The sequence below is a fragment of the Clytia hemisphaerica genome, unplaced genomic scaffold, assembly GCF_902728285.1.
Source record: "Clytia hemisphaerica strain Z4C2 unplaced genomic scaffold, Clytia hemisphaerica genome assembly, whole genome shotgun sequence".
Lineage (NCBI taxonomy): Eukaryota > Metazoa > Cnidaria > Hydrozoa > Leptothecata > Clytiidae > Clytia > Clytia hemisphaerica.
In genome coordinates, this window is record NW_027103967.1 from 224,307 (window position 1) to 249,462 (window position 25,156).

General features: G+C 34.2%; 1 protein-coding gene across 6 annotated transcripts; it reads right to left on the reverse strand.

Annotated features, from left to right (window-relative positions):
* Nucleotides 1–284: 284 nt before the first annotated feature.
* On the reverse strand, nucleotides 285–24,605 carry LOC136810370 (ribosome-binding protein 1-like). Of its 6 annotated transcripts, XM_067066921.1 has the most exons (24): nucleotides 23,817–24,605; nucleotides 19,763–19,896; nucleotides 19,375–19,441; nucleotides 19,173–19,218; nucleotides 18,969–19,038; nucleotides 14,924–15,061; nucleotides 14,233–14,267; nucleotides 13,356–13,539; nucleotides 12,820–13,074; nucleotides 12,398–12,516; nucleotides 11,945–12,097; nucleotides 11,400–11,616; nucleotides 11,000–11,299; nucleotides 10,323–10,394; nucleotides 9,995–10,147; nucleotides 9,598–9,684; nucleotides 9,155–9,238; nucleotides 7,825–8,100; nucleotides 7,617–7,706; nucleotides 6,311–6,439; nucleotides 5,662–5,709; nucleotides 5,260–5,316; nucleotides 2,915–2,983; nucleotides 285–1,891 (listed from the first exon to the last, which is right to left on the reverse strand). In XM_067066921.1, the coding sequence occupies exons 1-24, from the start codon at nucleotides 24,418–24,420 to the stop codon at nucleotides 1,847–1,849; spliced, it is 3,432 nt and encodes a 1,143-aa protein (XP_066923022.1). In that variant the 5' UTR covers nucleotides 24,421–24,605; the 3' UTR covers nucleotides 285–1,846. The 6 variants fall into 6 exon arrangements, with proteins under 6 accessions (XP_066923022.1, XP_066923025.1, XP_066923024.1 ...); XM_067066924.1 differs by lacking the exon at nucleotides 11,000–11,299; XM_067066923.1 differs by lacking the exon at nucleotides 9,598–9,684.
* Between the last annotated feature and the right edge of the window lie 551 nt (nucleotides 24,606–25,156).

The following is a 25,156-nucleotide window of genomic DNA, read 5'->3' on the forward strand; positions in this document are numbered from 1 at the left end:
CATAATTTTTGAAATATATTTTTGAGAAGCTTTTCCAGCTTTTCCTTATACTTTATTAAATTATCAAGCTGTGAATTCTTCAAATATTTTGTTAATGGAATATAATTTTTTTCAGGCAAATGCCTCAATCAATCAATCAATCAACCAATCAATCAATAATTAAATCGATCAATTATTCCTGATTATTTTTTAATGTTTTAATCTTTAAATCATTAAAGCTTTATAAGTGCATGACATGATCTTTATGTGGGGGCATTTAGTGAAAGCTATGACTAGTGCTAGTCTGAGGTATCGATTCTTTCAATTTAATTTTTATTCTTTTCTGAAATTTTAAAGATGAATTCTACGAAAATTAAAAATTCTAAAATAATAATTAAAAAAACTTGAAACAAACGAAAGGGAAATGATAAAAAACTCGGGATAGAATGTTTTTTTTTCGGAGTGAAGGAATTTTACATTCAAAGAATAATCTGATAGTTCGACATATCTTTGGCGTACAGAATCCTTGCTAGGTACCGAGCAATATCTCAAAATTACTTTGGCTATTTATTTCCCCAAGTCGAGTATTCTAATTACAAGATTTCGACTTGTAGCATTAAATTAAATAATAGAATCCTAACGTGAGAACTGAGAAAGAAATCGCTTTTGAAGATAACAAATTTTCTAATCGCGGTAGCTATTTGGAAGTTTTACTCAAATCATAGAGGATTTATGTAGGCCAAAAATCTCAAACCATAAGATCATCCCCTAAACAGCTGAAAGGTAACAGAGAGGAACTAAACTAAAACAATTCTAATACTAAAACAAACAATCTTAGTTTTAAGAAGCAAAATCAAACTCCAAGAAATACTAAAGTTTAACACGATTTTGAAATCTGAAAAAACACTAGGTAAGTTTATAGATATAACACCAATGAAGAATTCAGTTTAACCCAATGAAACATAAGTCCGAACGGCTAGAATCGAATCTTTAACCTTTCTCAGGCAAGAAAAAGTGAAGCCTTGAAATATGCACCGTATTCTTGACGACGGATTGAATCTAGCGATTCCTTTGATTTCGAGTAAAATCTTTTTCCAAATTTAGGTGTAAATTTTAGTTTTAATCTGTCATTTGTGTAAAAACCAGGCGGACCGCGCTAGGCCACGAAGCTTTTGCAAGATTTGGAAGGCTTCAAATTCTACTACCAAGAAGATTCGATTCTAAACCTTCGGCCTTTTACTTCATTGGTTGAACCACCCAATGGTAATAATCATTAGCTATCAAAAGAAAAGCAAAAATAACCTTCTTTATACACCTGGCAGTATACCTATGTTCACGCACATGATATAATTAGTTGAAAAATACCCTGATGTGATGTGATAATGGATGGACTATAATTTCAATTTGTGTTCCACGAAAATAGTGAGGTTAAGTATACCAAGATAATCACGACGACGGACAAAAAATGTAACAGGCTAGTGAAAATACGAAATTTGATTGGTTGAAACTCACCAGCCTGTTACATTTTCGTCCGTGGTCGTGATTCTACCGATTTACTTAACCTCCCTAATGTCAATTTGTGTTGAACGGAAAAACAACAAACGTTGACCAAACGATAACATAAACAGAAAGTGACTAAATTCGTGTTTTTAAAAAACCTAATTCAACTATGCGAAGTATAAAAATCATTTAATATTGGTAGCAATTTGTTGCTATAGAAATTCCCCTCCATCATGCACTTTAAATTTTTAATTCAAAATCTTACTATTTTTACAAAAAAATAAAACAAAAAAGAATAATTTTACGATAAATAAATTAGTTAAATTTGAGCATCATATGACTGACCAGTTTGGTAGATCACATTTTTTCACACGCTTGTACCAATATCTGCTCCTGGTGCTGATGCAGAGGCCTGGAAAAGAAATTACGATTTTATCATCAATGTTTCATGTGATGGGTACAAACATTTACCGTTATTTTGCGGTAAGATTCTTCGATTTCATGAACTTTTCGGAAAATTTCCCCCGGGATCGCTGACATGAGATTGGAAAGAGTTTTTTTTTCTAAAGGTATGGAAAATCTTGTTTTGACTAAGGAAATTATGTAACTTTCCGAAGCTTATTGTTCAGCTACCCGGATTCCTACTTTTTCCCGCTAGAAAAGTGACATTCGAATCTCAGTCTGGGAAGTGGAATCATACCCCAAACGACGGTAATGGACCGACGGAATCTAATAGGCTTTTCCAATGTAAGGTCGGTTTGGGAAGCATTTACACAATAAAAACGTGGTTCTGCATTAACATGAAAGTTGCAAAAAATGGAAAGGTATACTAACTACGAGAGTCCTATTTTATTGCATAATTTTCACTGTAAATATTGTGATTCAGAGTTCATATTTACTTTCCCTCTCATTATAATAATATCTCAGCGCAGTCATGTCAACGACCTATCATCCATGTTGAAATCAAATATTTGTTTCATGATTTGAAAACTTCAAATGGCTGTTTTAAGCCTATTAACCATAGGAAGACACGTATTTTTTAAATTCTAAGCAGTTTTTACATTTGAATTTTTATTTGACAACTGCTAGCTCTGAATCAGCCACAACTCACTTATTTTGCAGCCAGGTCTAATTCACAAAAGACCATTATCAATGTTGATTTAAAAGCGAAAACGCTATAAAAAACAAGTCTATCGATGATTTTATGCATTTCGAGATATGTTTTCACAATTTTCCTAGCATAATCTTTCATAAGAAACACCAAAAAAGTGATGCGTCCAGTTCTGATTTTGAACTGAGAAGTTGATAAACTAGTCTCTTTCGGAAATTTCTTTTTAATTTTAAAGTTGGAAAGCCACGCATGCGTAACAACTACCACCCATGGAAAAAAGTGTTACCAAAGTTCCTCTTCTCACCCGCGTACTTTTGAACTTACCAATTGTATTCTTAACTGCTTATTGACTTGTCTCTCGAAGTCCAAATCTTTTTCGTATTGAGTTTTTAACTGCATCAAAAAGATGAGAAGAAAAGAGAAAGGTCAATGCACCTTTTTTTTACTAGAGTCATTTAGCATTAGATGTCAGTTATGGATTGGATAATTAAAGTCTGTCCAGATATAATTGGCAGTGGAAACAAGAATGCCTGTAACTTTTGATAGTCAAATATAATTATGGAAATATTTTTTGCTTGTTTCAGAGAATCAAAAGCGCAATATTTGAATGTATTTTTGGTTGAAAAATTCGCGATTTTTAGCGGTTAAATTTGCGATTGCAAAAACTGAGCTATTTTTTCTACCTATGCTATAACGTTCATTTTTACACCAGTGGTAGTTCAACCTTAGGTTTAGAAGTTTGTTAAATTTCAAGGCGAACAAAAAAGCCCTTCGGAAGATATGGGACCCGAAATACCCCTTGGCACTTTTCTGTGAAATATCAAATCTCCAACCTATTACTAAAACGATAAAACAGTTGTTCGATCATAACACATTTTACGATATTTTTAATGACCTCATAGCCAAACTGTGTTTAGTGTTTTGGGAATTAGCAAAGTTCTTTAATACCTTAAAAATAGCAAAGGCAATATAAGTTCATGCTTATCTTTTCAATAAAAACAATTATACTGTGATTTCACTTAGTTTCGAAATAATCAATGATACCAATAATACCAATGCACCAACACTTTCCAACTTTTAATTGCACTGTTCAAAAAAGATAACATAACCCCCGTTTTTAGTAATAAGTCGGAGATACGATATTTCACAGAAAAGTGCTACCAAGGGGTATTTCGGGTCCCATATCTTCCGAAGGACTATTCTGTTCGCCTTGAAATTTAAAAAAATTCTTAACCTAAGGTTGAACTACCACTGGTGTAAAAATGAACGTTATAACATAAGTAGAAAAAAACCTCAATTTTTACAATCGCAAATTTAACCGCTAAAAATCGCAAATTTTTCAACCAAAAATACATTCAAATATAGCGCTTTTGATTCTCTGAAACAAGCAAATAAAAATTCCATAATTATATTTGACTATCAAAAGTTACAGGCATTCTTGTTTCCACTGCCAATCATATCTGAACAGACTTTAGTAAATCTTTATTCGCTTCACTAATACTAGAACCGAACAAAAATTTAGGAATCTAAGGGCTTTGGAAATTCATGCTCAAACACCCTGTGTCACAGACCCGCTGGGCCACAGCCCCACCGGAAAAATTGACAAAAATTTCGCCCCCATTGGAAAAAATACCCTAAAATTTCAGTCCCACTGAGAAATTCATTGTTTAGAAATTGCACTCCACAACCATCCCCACTAGATATTTTAACTTTGGAACAATGGAATTTTTCATCCCCATTGAGATTTCAATCGAAATCTTTATCCTCGCTGTAGTTTCAATGGGGTTGTGAGACAGGGGTGTGTTCAAGGATGCTTTGTTCTAAAATTGACATCTTCAACTGCTCTACTAGAGTATTTCCAGTCTCAAGTTTGATCTTCAGTATGGTTTACGTGTTGTTCGACAAAGTGTAGCGAGTGGAAGACAGACAGATGGACGCTCAAAACCGAGGAAAAAATCATTCAAAAAGATTTCAAACACTTTTAAAAAGAATCCCATGATCTCATCTTAATCTCAAAGCCGCTGAAATAAACACAAGACTTTCAAGAAATTAAGAAAGTCCTCTGAAGAATCTCAAAAACCCTTTAAATCTTTCGATCTTGTATTTGTAAACTTTATCGGAAGTGATAATCCTCGATCAAAGCGGATTTTTCAAGATACCTTCTGACTGAACATGTATGTGCATTATAACATTTATACCGTTACCTTTTCCAGAATTTCACAAATTGCAATTATAAATTAACTTTTTCAATTTATTACGAAGAATCGGGCTCAAAACTTTATTTGAAATTTTCTGGAAAAGTTTGTTAGTAGAAAACATCGATGCGCAGGATTTGTCGAGAGAAATCTAAGTTTTTTGTTAGTACAGTTAAGAGAATACAATCAGCGTAAAAAGGTACGCGGGAGGTGGTGTTGTGCATTTGTGTAGCGTTTCAGGACTTTACGCATGCGTGCTAAAGACATATATCATGCACATTACAGAAACAAAATACGATAACACAGTGCTCTTCAAACTGTCATCGGTAATATGTAACATATGTAATATGTATAACACCGGAATTTACCAATCAAATGTTACATGCTATCAAAAGAGCCTAAATTCGAGTCCCTGGTTAAAAGGTGATTATTAATAGCTGAACACACGTTTCGAAATAAATAAAGTAAATATACCTTCATCGCATCTTCTATTTCATTCTCAATTTCATTATTCCTACTTGTTTCAAATTCCTAAAAAAATGAGGCAGAAAGCACGATTGAGAAGAACGTTATAATAGTTTAATAATTTAATATTATGCAATAACAGCAATTATATGATTGGTAGAATGCAGATACAGATACTCGAGGAAAATCATCAAATCCATCGAAAGGCATCTGTTTCAAATATCCAATTATCCTAATACCCTAAATAAAATACCCTCACCCTTACCTTAAAGGATATCTAAGCTGTAAACAATACAATAGAAATGGAAGTCCTCGCCTAGAACAAAACAGAACAGGTTTCCCCATCCCCCATAGACAATTAGTTCATTTCAGAGTGTCTGAGACATGGGTGTAAAGCTCTTTTCAATTTACCTCTATTTTAGCCTCTGCAGCTTTCAGTTTTGATTCTAAATTCATAACCTGTAAAAAAAGAGGGGAAAGAAAATTTTTTAACCAGTTTGTGGTTTTATGACTTAACAAGAGTAGGGATCAAATTTTAATCGTCATGGCAAGATATTTTAGTTATTTCCTGAAATACACGGAGGAGATCGCAGCTCTAACAGAATGAATGAAATGCAAAGCCAAAAATAAAATTCCCAAAGATTAAAATGTGTAAATTTTGAAAGCACCAATTTACTGAGGAATTGGTGCTTTTTAAGGGTCATTCCATTTTCCAAACAGGGAGGAGGTGGACGAGCATTTACAAGGGATTAACCTGAGAAGAGTTTCCAGGGGGTCTAAAGGAGAGTTCTTTTATGTTCCAGTGGGTAAATAGTTTTTCTAAAATTTCCAGGAGGTAAAAGAGAGGTTTTAGTTCGTCCATCGTCACTTTAAAGTATAAAAAGAATTTCTTCTGAGGGTTTCTTTGCGAATTTTGCCATTTTCCAGGGGGTATCCTCACACTTCCAAGAAATTATTTTAACTTAAAAAGGTTCCTCCACCCCCCTGTATGGGTTTTTAATGGAACAGCCCAATGATAAGGTGTTTAAGTAATAAATCGCAGACATTAAGCGAGCCAAACCTTATCTTTGTCTGATTGTTCTTCTTTATAAGATTGTTCGAGGTCGTTCAATTTGATGCTCAGGTTGAATCTATCTTCTTTTTCTTGTTGTAGTTCACTTGTCAGGGTTTCGACTTGCTTGTGAAGAACCTGGAAAGAAAATTTATACATCTTATCAAACCAAAGTTATTGAGATTACAAATTTAGACACTAAATGTATCTACATATACATACATGTTTTTCCTTTATAATCATAACGATTTAAAGCATATACAGGCTCAGTTTTGGGTATACAATGGCTCTATTGTTTGAGAAGAATATAATGCCTGATATAGCAGGGGCAGACACTTGCTTATAAAAAACATGTATGTGAATTTTCGTTCCTACCAAAACTGCTTCCAAGTATTATTTAAGCAGTTCGAGTAGAATTAAAAACATTGTTAAATGTACTTGTACCTCTTTCCTGTAGGAAAGAGGGACTAAGTTCAACATCAGATAATATTGCTTTAAAGGGATCATCAGATGATTTTTGATATTTGGCTTAGAGACACCTTTAGAAACACCTCCAAAGTTTTTGACCCAATTATTTTCCAAAGCTGAGATATTCGACTTTGAATTTTCAAAGTTTTACTTGAAAACAATAGAAATTAAACGTAAAGACCGTGTGAAGACTCATTTTTAGAGATTTTCAAGACAAGATATCTCAGGTTTGGAAAAAAATGGGTCAAAAACTTTGGAGGTGTTTCTTATCTCTAAGCCAAATATAAAAAATAATCTGATAATCCCTTTAAAGTTTAGGTTAGGTGGTAAAAAACCAGTGAAATTCAGTTGAAGTTCACAGTTAAACTCATGTAATTTGAACCTAGAGATGTCTTTTTTCATCAAACCAAGTCAAAATTATGAAAACTCATTTAATTCGAAACTCATTTAATTCGGACAAAATTCTTGGTCCCTTGAGAATTCGAATTAAATGAGTTCAACCTGTAATTTGATTTTGCCACCATTGATCGCGTAAAAAACGAGGGACATGAATAAAATGCTGTAAGATGAATGTGAATGAATTTTCAGTCATTGTTGTCTAAAAGTATAGTGTGAATAGGATGCGTAAGTGTAAGTGTAAATTCGTTCAGTCGGAGTGAGTGCATGTGTAATATGCATACCTAGCTTTCAAAAATCTTTAAAAAAATCATAAAGCGTTAAAAAATTCTAAAATCAATATTTAAAAAAAATATTTAATCATATCAAATCGACAATTTAAACTCATTATTTTTAAATTCATTCACTTTCTTCTGACAGCCTTTTTTTATTCCTGTTGCAGGTTATATACCTCTGAATCAGGTGTTTCGATGTCAACAATAACACGGTCACGCTCTTCGCGTAGGTCCTCTTTCAACTCCTCAATTTCCAAGTATAATTTCTAAAATGAAATATTACATTCCATTATTTAATCTGGGGTCAAATAGGCTTTGTAACTTTTTTTAACCTGAAATTTCCACGAATGAAGATGGAGCACGAATGGTGTATACTTTACTTACGCCAATAAGTTTATCTTTATCTTTATCTTTACCACTGACTTTCGCTGTATTCTCTAAAGCAGTAATCTTGTCTTGCATTTTCTTCAACTCCTTTTTATGCTCGTCTGCAATACCGGATAGTTTGCCATCCTTAGTTTTGAGGTCTTTTTCAAGACTGGCAACAGAGTCCTTATACTTTTTGTATTCTCGGATAGCCAAATCACGCTCGGAGACGGTCTTCTTCAGTTTGGCACTAATCTCGTCAGTTTTCGACGTGTCAGCAATAGCAGCTTCAAGCTGGAATAAAAAGCATTGAATTGAATGTCTAATTTCACATTTAGTGTTTTTTTAGGCTAGACTGGTATGTGTGGGGCATACGGTATTTCGGAATTGCGGAAATCGACCCTTTTTTCTTCGTAATTTCGGAAATCGGGCAAAATTTCTTCTATATTTCGGAATTCTGAAATTGTTTCAGTATCGGAAATCCATTAATTTTTGCTTCAAAATTTCGGTATAATAAAATTTTTATCCCCCTTTTTCGGAATTCATACATGAAAAATCAAATTAGATGAAAAACTAGTCAAAACGAGGGGAAATACCCCAAAAATCGGTATTGGAATTGCAATTATTTTTTTACGGAATTTCGGAAAAATTATTCGGTATATTTTGGAAATCGCAAACCCCGTACGCCCCCCCCCTGGTGTGGTACTTTCATATAAGTCAGCCCAGAATATCTGGACAATCTTCAATGAATTTTATCATGTATAGTAAAGGAACTATACTACTATCGGGAACAATGATTACAAAATTCTGTAGGAAAGAGCAATAGGGTTATAAAAAGGCATTTCTCAGAGGATAGCGTGTGTACTTCATGTATATCGTCATTTTCCTTCCAACAAAGTAGAATCTTTCGAATTAACCTGTTTAAAACTAACCCATAACGAAGAACTACCTTTTTGTTCGATTCCTCAAGCTTGGTTTCTACAGCTTTCAATTCTGCTTCGGATTGAAATTTGAAAGAGGGAGAATTTCGAGGGGTGCAACATTTTGAAAAACTTTTATTTGAGAGAAGGAGAATTTCGAGAGGGGCGTAACATTTTGAAAAACTTTTATTTGAGAGAAGGAGAATTTCGAGAGGGGCGTAACATTTTGAAAAACTTTTATTTGAAAGAGGGAGAATTTCGAGAGGGGCGTAACATTTTGAAAAACTTTTATTTGAAAGAGGGAGAATTTCGAGAGGGGAGTAACATTTTGAAAAAGTTCTAAGAACATTAAAGTTGATACCTAATCTTTTTTAAATTTACATTACTGAGGAAAACTGTCAACAATCAGAGGTTCACAATACCAATACCTCTTTGACAGAAGCCTGGATCTTCTTTTTTTCTTCTTTTTCCTTTTCAAGTTCTTTTTGTGTTTCTTTTAGCGTCGTTTCCATCTAACAAAGTGAAGAGAACTTAGAATGGTAAGATCAGCATACCATGCAACACGCAATGATATCCTATACAGACAATGGACTAATTACAAGCAAAACAATAAACATACAAAAACAAAATATACATTACAATACTGCACATTCATAAAATATGACATAAAATACGTTGATATAACTCTTTGACAATAAGAAGTACCAAGGATTTAAGTAATAAGTAACATTAAAAAGTAAAATTAACACTACAGATGATATCATTGGCATCCAGTGAAGGTCCTTTAGCCGTCAAAGTGTATTAAACAGTGAAATAAAAACTATAATGGTGCATGGTGAAATGTTTATGCGTGGTTGATGTTATACACTACCTTTGGGTGAATGATCTTGGTTAGTTTGTATGTCCACCCGTGTTTCTTTTTGCTAGGTGTATCGCCGTGATGTGGAATGGGAGTTTCCTGGAGAATTATTGTATGTAAGATTGATGGGAAGATTGTTGTTTTGAGTTGTGTCAGTTAGAAGGGTTCGTAGGTGAACGTTAAATAATGATAAATGACGAGCATGGAAATAATGTTTTTAATGGTAAAATAAAACTGTAGAAAGTAACTGATTTGGGTTAATGGAAATAAATATTTGTTAATTGATCTGTTGACCTGGAATAAAGTGATCTGCGAAAAGAAAAGTATTCGGTTTCTTTTCTGAAAATTTTAATTCATAACGGGAAACAAGATATCTAAAACTGAATGAAGACTGCGTTGTTCGAAATACCTCTTGTTCGAAGCCATGTTCTTTCATGGTTTCTTCCATGGAGTTAACTTTGCTATTGAGCTGATCGATTTCTTTGTCTTTGCTTTCTACTTTGTCTTGCAAGCAATGCACTTCAGCGTCAATGCCTGATTGTAATCGGCCAAGTAGCGTTTCCTAACAAATTCCAAAACAAATTTTAAGGATTTGACATACAAATTTTAGAGCCTATTCTCAGGATTAACATCGCTACAAGTACAATGACTTAAGAGATGGATGATAATATTATTTTTCTGTCACTGTTGAAAAAGAGAAGAAATTCAGAATTGATTTTAAAGTGAAGAACGCTTACAGTATCACGAAGCACTGATTTCAATTTGTCGTTTTCGGCTTGCATTTTCTCAACTTCTTCGCTATTTGAATCCTAAAGAAGAAGAGGAGGAAATTAATATCAAAGGGAAGGCGAAATTGCAGAGGATAAAACAAAATGAAGAACAAAACAGAAAGAATGGTTGACTTATAAAAAATGCTGATGAATTTCGAGAAAAATGCTGGCATTTCAATAACATCATCATGTTTAGGTGCAAGATTTGTGGTTAATGTTTAGTTGATGGTCAATGCCTGTGTTATCAAATTAATTTCTCGTTAAAGCTATGGATTATCAGATTATTAGAAATTGTCAGAGTTTTATTCAAGCCCATTGATTTTAAGATTTATTAATCTTATACGATCTGAATTTAGTTTATAATGGGTAAAATATGTCATTCAAGATGTTCGTTCCTGTGAATGGTAGTTTTGGTAACGAATTAACCAACCAGACTCTCTTACTTAAACAGTTTTAAAATCAGACTCAAGTCTAGCCTCTTGGATCCTTTTATTCACAAAGAGTAGAATAAGGCTTTGAAAATTCCAGTAAGAGGGTCTGTATCAAGCAGTATCAGTCAAGGTTGCAGTCAATGTCATTCACTCTTGTTCATGCATGTCAAAAATAATTTGGTGTTTTAGATACTTGAAAAGTAAAAGACATACACTCTTTCGGTTATTGTTGAGTTCCTCTATTTGTCTTTGCAAATCTTCATATGCGGATTGCAAAGTTTCAATTTGGCTCTTTGTACAGGATTCTTTTTCATTAGTATATTGCGCACAAGACGTTTGGAATTCTTCAAAGAACTTTTGGAGGCCACCGTCTGTCTTTGGAAGTTTCATGTCTGGATAAACGCTCTTCAAACTTTTACAGATTGTTTTTTCCAAAGATTTTTCTTGCTTTTTTGTTTCTTCTTCAACTTTGCTGAGGGCATCGATTGCTTTCCAGTTCTTTTCGCGGAGATCCTAAAATAGCAAAACCATGCCTTGGCTTGCTACATCATCACTCAAATTTTAAATAACTCACTTTATAAAGTAGAAGATTAATAAACAAACAAAAACTTACATTATTCTTCTTTTTCATTGTTTCTACACTCTCTTCTAGTTTCTTATTTTGCTCGGTTTGTCCTGCCAAAGCATCTTCAAGCTCTTTTAATTTTCCATCATCAAGAACTGGTGCAGATGCAGCTGTTTCTGCAGATATCTTTGCTTCTGCTAATTCTGAAGACAGCTCTTCATTCTTTTTGTTGAGAGCACCAACTTGGTCTTGTAATGTTGCAATACTGTTATAAGAAATTGTAAAAGATTATAAAAGATTGATTGTTTAAAAAAGTTAAAGAAATAAAAAATAACCGCTTATTTCTAACTTTTTTTCCCTATTAATAAAATGACAAAGACTAAATTAGACATCAGCTTTTACCTCATCTTAATCAATCAATATCTCCAGGAGTTCTTCCTTTCTTCCTTACGGAAACAAAATCAACCTTCCTCGTAGTGGTTTTAATGAAAAGATTGAAATATTGATTATCTTTAAGTTATATCTCGGTTAAAGCAAGTAAGCAGAACAGGCATCCTACCATACAAGGACACAATTACCCTATGTGTACTTACCTTTTTTGTAGATCTTCCATTTCTTTATCTTTATCAGAACTGTCGACAACATCAACTACAACAGCAGTTGCTTCTTTAGATTTTGCTAATTCAGCAGTTAATTCTACATTTTGCTTGTTGAGACTGTCCAAAGCGGTTTCTTTGTCTTTCAAGCTAAAGAAAAATTAGATGCTGTGATTTTATATCAATTTCATGAAAGACTTAGTTTGTATTCAAAATATTAAGAATTTTAATATGGGGTCATTCTTTACAGAAGCTGTTATACAGAGCTTGCCATTTTCACACTAGTACTAGCCCTATCTTGAGAAAGAAGGTCTGATTTAAGTCCTTTTGTCAGATATGGGGTCCAAAAACCCTTGAAGGAGCTCATAAGGTTTAATTTTAGAAAAAACGTTATTGATATTGTTCGGAGTTTTGTATGAGCACTATTAGTAGAGTATATAAATATTTTACCTTCCTTTAACAGCTTCTAGTTCGACACTGAGTTTATTTTCACTTTCTTTTGATTGCGCAACTGAATTTTTGAATTGTTCAAATTCGTCTTGGGTCTTTTTATGACAGGCTTCTTGATTCTATTAAAATAAAAGAAGTACTTACTTTGGCATTTAATTTCTCTCATTAATTCATGTCTATGATGGCAATCATGGTGTGATGAGGGGGGTGCCACAGAGAGGGTTTGATTTGGGAAACTGCACTGACTCAAATTCAGAATTCCTTGTGTCAACTATACACATTTCAGTGCTTTGCTCATCCCCAGACCTCGAAGTAAAATGAAGCAAAAAATGATAAACATCCCTTGGACTCAAAGAAGCAATTAACTTCAGATAAACAGTTTGAAAAATTTATCAAAACAAAATGTTATGTCATGAACTCACGTGGATAGCTTGATTCTTTTGTTCAACTTGGTTGAGAAGTTCTTTCATTGAGGATTGAGTTTGAGATAATTGAGCTTCAGTTTCCAAAAGCTTTTGACTAAGAGTGGATACTTCAGCTTGTGGTGCAGAAGCAGAATTTTGGATACTCTCTCTTTCGACTCTCATAGTGGAAACCTCAGCCTCAAGTGATTTGTTGATTCCTTCAAGGCCCATCAAACGTTCCTTGATTTGAGCTAAAGTGCTATCAGCATCACCCTAAATGTATTTTTAATTTTCAAACATTAACTTTTTTAATCAATGATGGCAGACAATATTTTAGAAAGGCAGGGCAGCGTCTGTTAGCGGTCAAAAGGGCACTTTTTCTAATGTTATCCACTAAAAAGGCTGTTTCTACCAAAATTTTAGTGAGTTCAGGAAGGGAAGCGCCCGATACACAGACGCTAAAAGGGCATGAAGAATGGCCTGGATAGGCTGTCAGTTTTAAATCTAAAAAAAATTGGGCTTTGTTGTGTTGTTTTTAAAAGGAGAGTGCAAACCTTTGATTTTTGAGCATTTTGTAATTCATTTTCATATTGGACAATTTTATCTTGTAATGATTTCTGCTGTTGTTCTTGTTGCTGTTTGAATTGAATGATAGCTTGGTCATAGTCCTGTTTCATTGCTTGTTGAGATTTTTGTTGCTGGTTAAGGTCATTGATCAGTTTGTTCTTTTCTTCATTACTGAAAAAAATAATAAATTCATTTTCATCAAGAAAAGGAAAGTGATAGGTACAATCTGTAGATCTAACCAACTTTAATCATTTCCTAACAATATTCAGTCAGGATTATAAATGAAACTTTAGAGTCATAAAACACTGAGGGGTGTCTTAACATAGGCTTCTGAGGAGCTGATTTTTGGAGCATAGCTCCAGCTCTCCCTTGTTACAGGGAGGGAGCTACACAAAAAATTTCCCCTTGAATAGCTGGTAACTTGAACTTTACAGGAAAAACCCTCCATCTCTGGTGGTTGAAATTATCTATGATTAGATTTAGGGGTTAGAAAAATCTGTAAAAGCTCTGGTACCTTCTTCTAACTTCAGAACTTTTGAAAAAATACTTATTTATAACGAATGTATTTCTAAACCAAAATTGTGACAAGTTATGAAATGCTGATCTTCTCACTGAAGCTAAAGCGAACCATAAATCTTTAATTTGAAGGGTGGACCTTGAGACATAAAACCTTAATAGGTGCCATGGTTCAAGGAGCACTGGGTTGCATATTATCCCTTTATGCAGAAACTTGTCATTTTAGGTGGACTTTGTACGGGGAAGTGCAATCAATAAATGACCAGGAAAGAATAAGACCACCTCAACCAAAGGTAAAAACATATTCCTAAAGAACTACTTATGAAATAAATACAGAAATACACTTACGATTTTTGTTGAGCAAGTTTGAGGTGTTGATTCTCCTGTAAGTCAAAAGAAAATACTAGAGTATTAGCCTCCCATAGTGTCCTCCCCCCTCTTTATAAAGGGGGGGGGGAACCAATTTTCCAATTTTGGATGGGTGAGGGGGGGGGAAATGTAAATTTGAATAGTAAAGGGGGGAAAAAAGAGGGGGTAAAACATCGATAGTTGGCAAATTTGGTGGGGGGAAGTTATTTTGATTTTATTTAGGATTTTAATTTTTCATTTTCATTGTTGTTTTTAAGTCTGCTTTTCTAAGCATGTTTGTTTACATTAACCCATTTTCGTTCTATTTTGTCTGGTTTTCCTTTTGCAGCTAAATTTTACGATTGTGTCAGGTTGAAATTTGACAAATTTATATGGGTATATGGGGGGAACTGATATTTTTAGAATTTTCTGGGGGGAAGCAAAAAAGAAAGGGGAAACTAAAAAACCAAAAAGTCATAGGGGGGGGGGAAAGAGGGGCTCCCTCCCTAAAACACTGAGGGTTGTCTTGAGGTTGTCCCTCCTTTTTAAAAAAATCAAGAATTTGGTGGGGGGAACAAACCCTGGAGGACACTATGGCCTCCAATCTCTAACGATTATAAACTGGATTAACTTGTGTTCCGATATCCTTAACAAAAGACAGAAATCTGCAAGACAAAAAGTACTATCTTACATCAGCTAATTGGTGAAATTCTCTTTGAGATCCTCCATCAATCAATTGTTGCATACGTGTGATTTGGGCTTGAGTACTTTGCATTTCTGATAAATGTTTCTCTTCCACTTGTTTGCGAGCAGCTTCAAGTTCTTTGGTCTACAAAAAATTAAAAAGTGTGTTTAACACAAGTGTAACTGAGCAAAGGCTGCTCTCATGCTTGATTTACATAATCTTTTGATCTTGTTTTTGACTCTTTTTGTCTCATTTCTATTGTTCTTGGTTTCCTTTGTTTTTGTGTCATTTGTTTTGTCTTGAGAATTAAGTTCCTTTACTGTTATGTATTTTCTTTCATTAAAATTATTATGTTGTGCATATTGTAATTACCTATCGTAATCATTTTAACCAAAATAAAAAGGGATAGAAAGTTCTCAGCAAAAATCATTCATTACAGTTCACTAATGAAAGCGTGTATGTGGTCAATGATAAAGTGATATAGTTCACAATAAATGTATTTTTCAGTATTTTTTCCACAATTGTTGAATGAGACTGCTGAGGGCTTCTAGCCCCAAAACATTGTCAATTTACCTTTCAAAACAATATACTGTCAATTTGAACAAATAAATTATATCTCAAGATCCTGTCTTGAGCATCAACAAAAAGTGTTACTTTCTAAAAATGTTTTACAATCTTTTCAAAAACTTTGTTGAAAATATTTTATATTTCTATTCGAGTGATTTATCCCAGGGTAATTCCATCTCAAGTCATCCAGGGCATGTAACCCTTACATCTCAGATTTCTTTGAAATTTTTACCAGGGAAAGTTATAAATGACAAATGAAAATCCTGAAAATTTCAGCCTCATAGCTTTTTTAGTTCCCAAGATATCGCCATTTGAAATTTTGCCCCTTTTTGCCTTGCGGTCCCAAAATCCGCCATTTTGAATTTACGTTTTCTTTAATATTTCCTGAATGAAGAATGCTACAGGGCTGAAATTTTGGATTTAGGGTAATTTTGAGGTGAGGAATTCAAAAAAAGCACTTAAAACCATTAAAAATAAAGTCTTGACATGCTATAGATCTGTTTTAATTCTCCCCCCTTGGTAGACCATGTGACCAAAAAAGGGGCGTGGCCAAACTTTTTTTGGGAAAATTTTTTTTTCAATCGAATTTAGAGTACTTGAACTGCAATTTGACCAAAAAACTAAGAATGTTCTCTTTTAGATCAGTCATAATCAAAGATCAAATGCAGGGTATTTTTAAAGGTTTAAAATGGGGAAAACTAGCAAATTGTCACCAAGAAATCACATACTTGGCCTGTAAACTGTTCTTTGGGGTTCATTCAAAGATAGTTTTCTTCATTTGATTTGAAATGTTGTTTTCAAACGTATTTATTTTATTTGCTTTGACCTACACTTTGCTTCAACCTTTGACCCTCTTTACTACTCATAGTAAGTATATCATGAAGAATAATTTATTTGTTAAATATATTTTCTGGGGAGAAATCCCATTTTCATCACTTTCAGAATGCCTCATGGTGACATCATTTGCAGAATGGATACATTAAATACATGTCTTTATTTTGAGAGTACCTCATGCTTTCACACTAAGTTCATAAGAAAAGCACAAGGTTAGCATGGTTACATCTTTTATATCCTCACCTTGAGAATATTAAGACAGTATTTAAGTAGCCTAGAAAAATGTGGATATCAGTTTTAATAATAATATGAATGGAAGATGAAGTGTTTGAAAAAATGAGTGAAGAAAATAACTGCAGTTTTGGAGAAATTCTCAATCAGGCTTGTAACCAATTAAATAACACCAGGACAACTACCCTACGTACATTGACTGACTTTTCTGACGAAAAAGCGATTTTAATTTGGAGATCCAACTTACATGATTCTAAAGATGATATTTCTACAATTTGCAACCGTCATTTTGAGCAATTTGGACGTGTTTTTGAAAGGAATCAAGTTAAATGCATTGGGTTGGATACGCCAAAGAGTCATAAGGCAAAAGGACAAAAGACAATTTCTTTAATTGAGGCAACTAAACTGAAAGAGAAAGGGTATCTTGTTGTTCCAGGACAAAAGCTTTGTCGGCAGTGTATTAAACAGTATCAGGAAATCATTTCACGAGCTAATGTAGAGCCTGAAAAAATGGATACAGTGTGAAAGAAAAACTCAAAGATTTTGATGAAGAGGAAGAGTTTCATTATATGCAGTGGGATACAACTGATAGAGCAAGTTTACAGACAATTACAACCAATTGTAATGACTATGTTGATACTTTGTGTAAAGACATAGATGAGCTTACTAAACACTCATTCGTCACTAAATGTCAAGCCAAATTTCTTAAAGCAAAGAAAGAGTCTCTTTTGCCAAACGAAGCTATTGTTCTTGGTGATTTCGCAGAGAACTATCAATTTTTAATACAAGACGAAATTCAGAGCTACCACTGGAGCAAGGAATACTGTACTTTACATCCAGTTGTTGTCTATTATCAGAGTGAAGGAACACTCAAACACAAATCATTCTGTTTCATTTCCAATGATAACACCCACGACACTAATTTTGTTTATAAAGTTCAAACATTGGTTGTAGAATATTTGAAAGAAAACCTTCCTCGAATTAGCAAGCTTTATTATTTCTCAGATGGATGTGCAGGCCAGTATAAGAATTATAAAAATTTTATGAATCTCTGCCACCATCAAGAGGATTTTGGAATTGATGCAGAGTGGATCTTCTTTGCCACCAGTCATGGAAAGTCTCCATGTGACGGTATAGGAGGTTTCGTTAAGAGACATGTAGCAAAAAGGAGCTTGCAAAGACCACTGAAAAACCAAATACTAGATTATGAAGCAATGCTAGATTTGTGTGTAACCGAATTAAAGGACATACATTTTGTTGGAATAAGCCAAGAGGAAATGAAGGTAGTTAGAGAAGAATTGAAAAAACGTTTTGATGCTGGTGATACTGTTCCAGGAACAAGAAAAAGCCATCATTTTGTACCTCAATCCAAGTCGAAAATCACTCACAAGTTGACAAGTGAGGATAACAACTCCATTCTTTTTGATTTTAGATTAAAGGTATTTGAGCAGATTGATATTGCGTTCTTGAAAAACTTTAGCTATGTTGCATGTGTTTATGGCGACTTTTGGTGGGTAGGAATGATTACAGAAATTGACATGAATAAGCAAGATGTATTGATTGAATTTTTACACCCTCATGGACCTCGTAAGAACTTTTACTGGCCTACTAAACAAGATAAGTGTCTAGTACCAATACAATGGATTCTAGCTTGTATTGAGACACCAGCAACAACAACTGGAAGAATGTATGAAATTTCAGAGAAAGATCATGCTAATATTATCTTTTCATATGATTGTTTTGTTAACAAGGTTTAGATTTTTCTTTGAGTCCTAGTATTTTCAATACTTCATTGTAAATTGTATCGTTATGTGTAAGAAAAATTTGCTAGTTTTCCCCATTTAAACCTTTAAGAAAACCCTGTTTTTGATCTTTGATTATGACTGATCTAAAAGAGAACATTCTTAATCTTTTGGTCAAATTGCAGTTCAAGTACTCTAAATTCAGATGAAAAAAAAAAATTTCCAAAAAATGTTCGGCCACGCCCCTTTTTTGGTCACATGGGCTACCAAGGGGGGAGAATTAAAACAGATCTATAGCATGTCAAGACTTTATTTTTAATGGTTTTAAGTGCTTTTTTTGAATTCCTCACCTCAAAATTACCCTAAATCCAAAATTTCAGCCCTGTAGCATTCTTCATTCAGGAAATATTAAAGAAAACGTAAATTCAAAATGGCGGATTTTGGGACCGCAAGGCAAAAAGGGGCAAATTTTCAAATGGCGATATCTTGGGAACTAAAAAAGCTACGAGGCTGAAATTTTCAGGATTTTCATTTGTCATTTATAACTTTCACTGGTAAAAATTTCAAAGAAATCTGAGATATAAGGGTTACATTTTTCAAAAATATTGGATGATTTGAGATGGAGCTTTCCCCCAGAGAGTTAGGGATTTCCTGATGTTTTAGCAAACTCAACTAACCTGTTGAGCATATCGGTTGGTCATTTGTTGAAAGTTTTGGCGTTGATTACGCTCTTGTTGTAATTCATTTCTATATAAAAATAATCAAAGCATCTCAACATTAGCTTTCCTTCACAAAAATTGAAGAAAAATCTCTAGGTATTTTGAGAAACATACAGTTATAATTTTTTTGATAAATATAATCAGGTTGCTTATAAAACTCACTTCAATTCTTTATTCTTCAAAGCAGCACCTTGGGCAAGTTTGCGTTCTAAAATGGACAAAAACACATTAAATAGTTATTAAAGATATTCATTCTCAAATGATTCAACCAGCTTGTTGAAAGGTAAATATTTTCCCGTTTTAAATAAGAAAGAAATTGACATTTTAAAGGACCTGTTATTGGAGACAGAATTCAGGTCAATACCTTCATGTAGTTGCACATCAATGTCTGAAAGTTGTTTCTTCAATACCTCAACTGGATCTCCTTTGGGCTAATGTTAAAAAAGGTTTAATTAAAATCAAATTAAATCTACGAATAGACCCATTAAACCCTTATTGGGTTTGCTTTTGTAAAACCATAGCACCATTCCTAAATTAGGATAGAATAATTAAAAAAGTACATCCTTTTCTAGCCATTTTGATGAGGTGAAATCAACTGCTCCAGCATTAAAAAGCATTACTCAAGGGTGTACCCATATTATCTTCTTGATTAGTTTTATTTGAGGTAATGGTTTAGCACTCTGTGGTAGTACCCCCTAGACCTTTCTGATAATTAATATTTACAAATTTAGGTTGAAAATAATGCCACTTACCTTATGCCATTGCTCATTGTCATTTTGACGAGCCAGAAGAACATCAATAAGTTGTTGTACTTCTGATGAGTTCAATTGAGAGTTTTCGATATCTGAGATAATCTTGGTGGGATTACTTATTGCTGATGGTTGAGCTGTATATATATGAAATTAATCATCATTAAAACATGGTAAAAATCTAGGCAGAAATTTTAGTTAAACAGTGACGTTTAAATTACCCTAGCAATTAGAATATCAAGGTCCTTAGAACAGAGGTCAGAGAAAGGATCGTATAAGCTTGAGACTCTTAGAAGTTTGATTGTTTAGTTTTTGTTTATTCCCATCTTTCCCATCTTCTCAAATATAGCTACTCCCAACTATTCAGGACTTTAAAATCACACTTGATAAAAATTTCTTCTTTTAAGTTTTCTTTTTAAATACACTCACAGGGCTGCAAATAAGCGTCGGTCATCGGTCAATGTCCGACTGAAAAAGCTATTTGACCGAGTGAAAAGGATTAAACCATTAACTTGAGAGTTGAAAATAAATCTCTTACACCCCTGTCTCTTACTTATCCTATTCTTTTAATACTCGCTTCCTTTGTAGCTTTCAGGGTGTTTCTAAGTTAACTTTTATTGACTTGCTTTCTTCGTTACTTTCTTTGTTTCTAAGATCACTTTTATCAACCCGCTTTCTTTGTAACTCTTTTAAGGGTGTTTCTAAATTACTTTTGTCAACTTGCTTTCTTCGTAACCTTCTTTGTTTCTAAGATCATTTTTATCAATTTGCTTTCTTTGTAACTTTCAAGGGTGTTCCAAAGTTAACTTTTATCGACTCGCTTTCTTCGTAACTTTCAAGAGTGTTTCTAAGATCACTTTTATCAATTCGCTTTCTTCGTAACTTTCAAGAGTTTTTTTAAGACCATTTTCATCAACTTGCTTACTTCATAACTTTCAAGAGTGTTTCTAAGTTAACTTTTATCAACTCGCTTTCTTCTTAGCTTTTAAGAGTGTTCCTAAGTTAACTTTTATCAACTTACTTTCTTCGTAACTTCCAAGGGTGTTTCTAAGATCACTTTTATCGAATCAATTTCTCTGTTTTTATATACAGTAGCAAACTGTTCAAAGGTAACTTTTATTTTTCCTACTCGCTTTCTCCGTAACTTTAAAAAAAATATACACTGAATGACCGACAGGATTTTGAGCTTGACCGACATGATTTCATTTCTGTCGGACATGATGTCCGATGGACTAAAAATATTTATTTGCAGCCCTGCACTCATGAAAGTGTGATTGATAGACGTTTGATGTCTATTTAAATAATTGAGACAGTATATATGGCCCCTAAAACGGAGACGGCCCCAAAACGGAGGTTTTGCCTTAATGAATCATGTTTCTACTTTAAAACCTGGGAAAGAAAAAGGAAACTACCAAAATATCATTTCTAATGTGGCTAATTTTCTTCTTTCTTTTTTTTTTTAATTTTTTGAAAATTCCTTTTTTTGGACTAAAACTGTCGAAAGTCAAACAAGATTGGATATTAACCCCTAAAAACTGGGTAACTCTGGAAAGTATAAACATATACCAACATACCAACTCAGTAATTAAAAGTTTTTTAGAGAATTCGAAATATTTTAACATTAGAGACCGCTAGTATTTTGCACAGGATTTTTGCACTCAGCCAGGCCTGAAACACTTATTGTTTTGGTCTGATTTCTTTTTGCAAAATTATCAAAAACTAATTATTTTATTGTGTCTTTGGTTTGAGACATTGTTAAGTAATGGGTTTTTAACAATTTCAATTTAATTGAAGTCGTAAAGCATTATACCTATTGATAGTAATTTGATGCAGGTGCTATGCTTTTTGATTAAGATATTTAGAAAAAAACTAAACCTTTGTTTTAGGGGCCTTTAGTAAAATGTGACTCAACTTTGACTGAAAAAAATCATACAAAAACCTTTATTCTAAGAAAATTATCTTTTGGGAAAGAAACTAGACATGTTGAAGCTTTATATTTTTAACGTTCCCTATTTTCTGAATTCGCAAGAAAGACCACTAAAATTCTTTGTTCACCTATCTTTCCAGAAAGGTGATGGCATCTTAGTAAAAGCCAAGAGACACAAATATATTTTTTAGATCTGGTATGCAGGAATAGTGTCAGGATCTACAGACAACTTTGTAGGGTTGGGTATGGGTGTGGTTGTGTATAAGATTGGGTTAGGGTTAGTATTAGGTTATTTGATTAAATCTCAATCTAAGATTTTCATTCTGATGACCACATTCTTTTGTTATTTTCAATCTCAACCTTGGCTTTAATCTCAATCCAAGATCTTAAACCACAATTTTCGTCAGAATACCTAACTTTTAATCTGTAACTTAAACTCTCAACACCCTCTCAGGCGTTTATTTGTTTTTATAGTTCAATCATGTAATAAAGGTTTTTATATGACTATGACTATTATTGTATTTTTATATGTAGCAAAAATGGGCCTTCGGGCCTGATGTTACTTAAATATATAGATAGATAGATTAGGAATTGGGTTATTATCAGCTAAGGTTAGGGTTGGAGCTTGAAACAAGGACCTTTTTTGATTTTCTCTTAATATAGTCTGGTCTGTTTTATGGCGCCGTCCACATAGTAGGTATTTTCTTCAACCGAGGGGGGGGGGTGTGAATGAAAAGTATGTACTTACCGGTGGTATAGCCATTTGCGTACGCTTGCGTACAGGGGGACGGGATATCCAATTTTTGACATTTTAATGCTTACGTACTATGTGGATATAGTTCAATATATAAACCTGTTTTCATTTCATTTAGAAAAACAGGGAATCAGGGAAATTTTTCCCATTATGTGTTTTGCATTGCTGTGAATTATAGCAAGAACCTGATTAAAAAATTATCCTCTTATTTCAACACTTTTCTGGCGTGAGGATTTTTTTTTTAGGCTTTCCTCCAGCAAAATGGTATAGATTTTGCCATTTTCTTAGCTGTCAACTTTGCCTCACAAATATGCGGGAGAGCTCCAAGTCAGAATATAATTCCTATAATTCAGTTTTTCAAAATTGGAAAATCAGGAAATCAGGGGAATTTTCCCGCAAAATCTGATTTTATCTGAAATTTTATTGGGGAAATCTGGAAATCTTTCGTCCCAATTTTCCAAAATCAGAAAATTATGCCATTCCGTTTATTCTAAATCTTTTCAGGAAATCGGAAAATTTTTGGAAATGGGGGAGATGCGGGAGAAAATCCTGAAAATGCGACAGATTTGTCAAAAAAAATTTCCCGCAGGATGAAACATTGGCATGCGGGAGAGTTGACAGCTATGTCATTTTTCCCAATATTTCCCTGACTTTAAATATTGGAAAAGCGAACAAAACAAAGGAATTTTTAACTTTCAATTTTGGTTGGCGGTGGTAAGATGAGTATGGATGTCACCCCTGAGTGCGTAGTGATGTGAATGACAGCAATCTTTTTAGCAAAGTTAAAGTTTGAATTCATAAATCACGACCCTGCCTATGCCCCGGACAGTCTGGGGTTTTTTTGATGCGTGCCCGGGGTCCGTATTATTTGTTTTTGAGAGACTACCCCGGATGCCCCAGACAGCCCGCGCGGTCGCATTTTATAGAATCGCTGACCGCGCGGGCTTTTTTCTAATTCATTGAAATATTCTTCCGTGGACAAACGCCGTCTTCCAAAAGATCTTGTAATGTCCTGATTTTGGCGTTTCGTGTGTGAGGCCAGTATTTGAACCTTAAATCTCAAGCGTGGTTTGTTCAGCAATCAAATTCTAAAATCTAACCGAAAGCTGAAAAATGGATCCTGATCCTGATCAGACAGAGAAAGGTAAGTAAAGTTAGTTTTTTTATTTTTAATTAATTTATTTGGGCGTGAGGGGGTGAGTTTTAGACCTGGATAAAATGTCCGGGGGTTTAAAGTGAGCTCGGCGATATACGTCCGGGGTAAATTTATGGCGCAAAAATTGGAGCCCACGTCCGGGGAAAAAGTTATTTTTTTCAGACCCCAGACATTTGCCCCGGACTGTCCGGGGCATAGGCAGGGTCGTCATAAATCTCACCATTCTCTTTAGATTTGTGTTTCTTTGCCTTCTTCTTTGTCTTCTCTTCCTCGGTTACAGCTGCAGGAGGAGCAGTCTTTGTTTTGGATTCGACCTTTGGCTTGATTTCTTCAACAACAACTGGGGGAGCAGCTTCAACCTTTGCTTCCTCTTGAACAGAGACAACTTCTTCAATAACCATTTTTTGATGCTTTGACTTTTCTTTCTTTTCCTTTTGTTTTTTTGCTTTCTCAGGTTTTTTCTCTTCCTTTGTAGCTTCTTTAGGGACTGATTCTGGCTTTGGGGATTCTTTGACTGGTGCAATAGGCTCAGAGACAGAGATTGGCTCCTCATCTTCAACAACACCAGAATCATCAGCTTCTCCTGCTTGCTCTTTTTTGGCGGCTTTCTTATTCTTCAGTTTGCTCCATTTCTTGTTATTTTTTCCAGATTTTCCAGATCCTTGAAGAGAATTCAGAAGAGCTTCCTCCTCTTTCTTTCGGGCAGCACAGGCATCCTCAAATTTTTCCTCTTTGTTGACGAAAAGTACAAGTCCAGCAAGACTTGAAACAGCCAAGATAATCACTCCCACAACAACAGTGGTACCTCCGATAATTTCCAGCATTATTATTTGGCTTGTTTGTCCCTAATTCAACAAAAATGGTAAAACATAAACAATTTACCTAACAATTCTGAACAATCACCAACCAAAAATGTCACCCATTAACTTTAGACCCTATAAAATCTATCATATTTTGGCTACGTAATGCTCCAGGGCCAAGGTCGGTCATATCCGGCTACACGGTTGTTATATTAACCAACTTGGAGTTACGGTCTCTCGTTGGTGGTCAGAAATTCAAGCTTGAGCGATATAAAGAGACTGGTAACGAAATTGTGTCTATTATGCACGTGGCACTGTGGCCTCTGCTGGATACCGCTGAATTGGCTCGATTATCTCTTAAGCCCGGATTACTTCAAATTTTGTCTCAGTTATCTTGGAGGACACACCAATCATTTCCTTTTGTCATGTTTTTTTCCGAGAATCGTACATCGCAACCAGACCCCCGCCCCTAGATGGGGGTGTGGTTCTGGCATGGCGAGGACCCTCCTCTTTTTGCCACAGCAGTAGAACAATTAAGTAGCGTAGTTTTTTTTATATGAACAAACTGTATAAGAACATTCGAGGGCCAAAATGCTAAGAACATTTTAAGGCTTTATGGACTCAAAAAACACCCGATTTCTTAGGAAAATGGGTAAAAATGGTCAATAATTTGTTAAATTAAGAACATGTTGATAACATTTCTAAGGTGGAAACCTAAAAAGTTAAGAACATCCAAAGGTTTTAAATTTTTTTGTTGTTC

Bases quoted from the DNA above. Each gene is read 5' to 3' on its own strand.
- LOC136810370 (XM_067066921.1), bottom strand. From the start codon at position 24,420: ATGCTGGAAATTATCGGAGGTACCACTGTTGTTGTGGGAGTGATTATC. The intron at 19,442-19,762 runs GTAAGTGGCATT...TTTTAACATTAG, and splicing joins ACAATGAGCAATGGCATAAG to CCCAAAGGAGATCCAGTTGA. The intron at 8,101-9,154 runs GTATTGGTATTG...TTTTTATTCCAG, and splicing joins TCCAGGCTTCTGTCAAAGAG to CTTGAAGCTGCTATTGCTGA.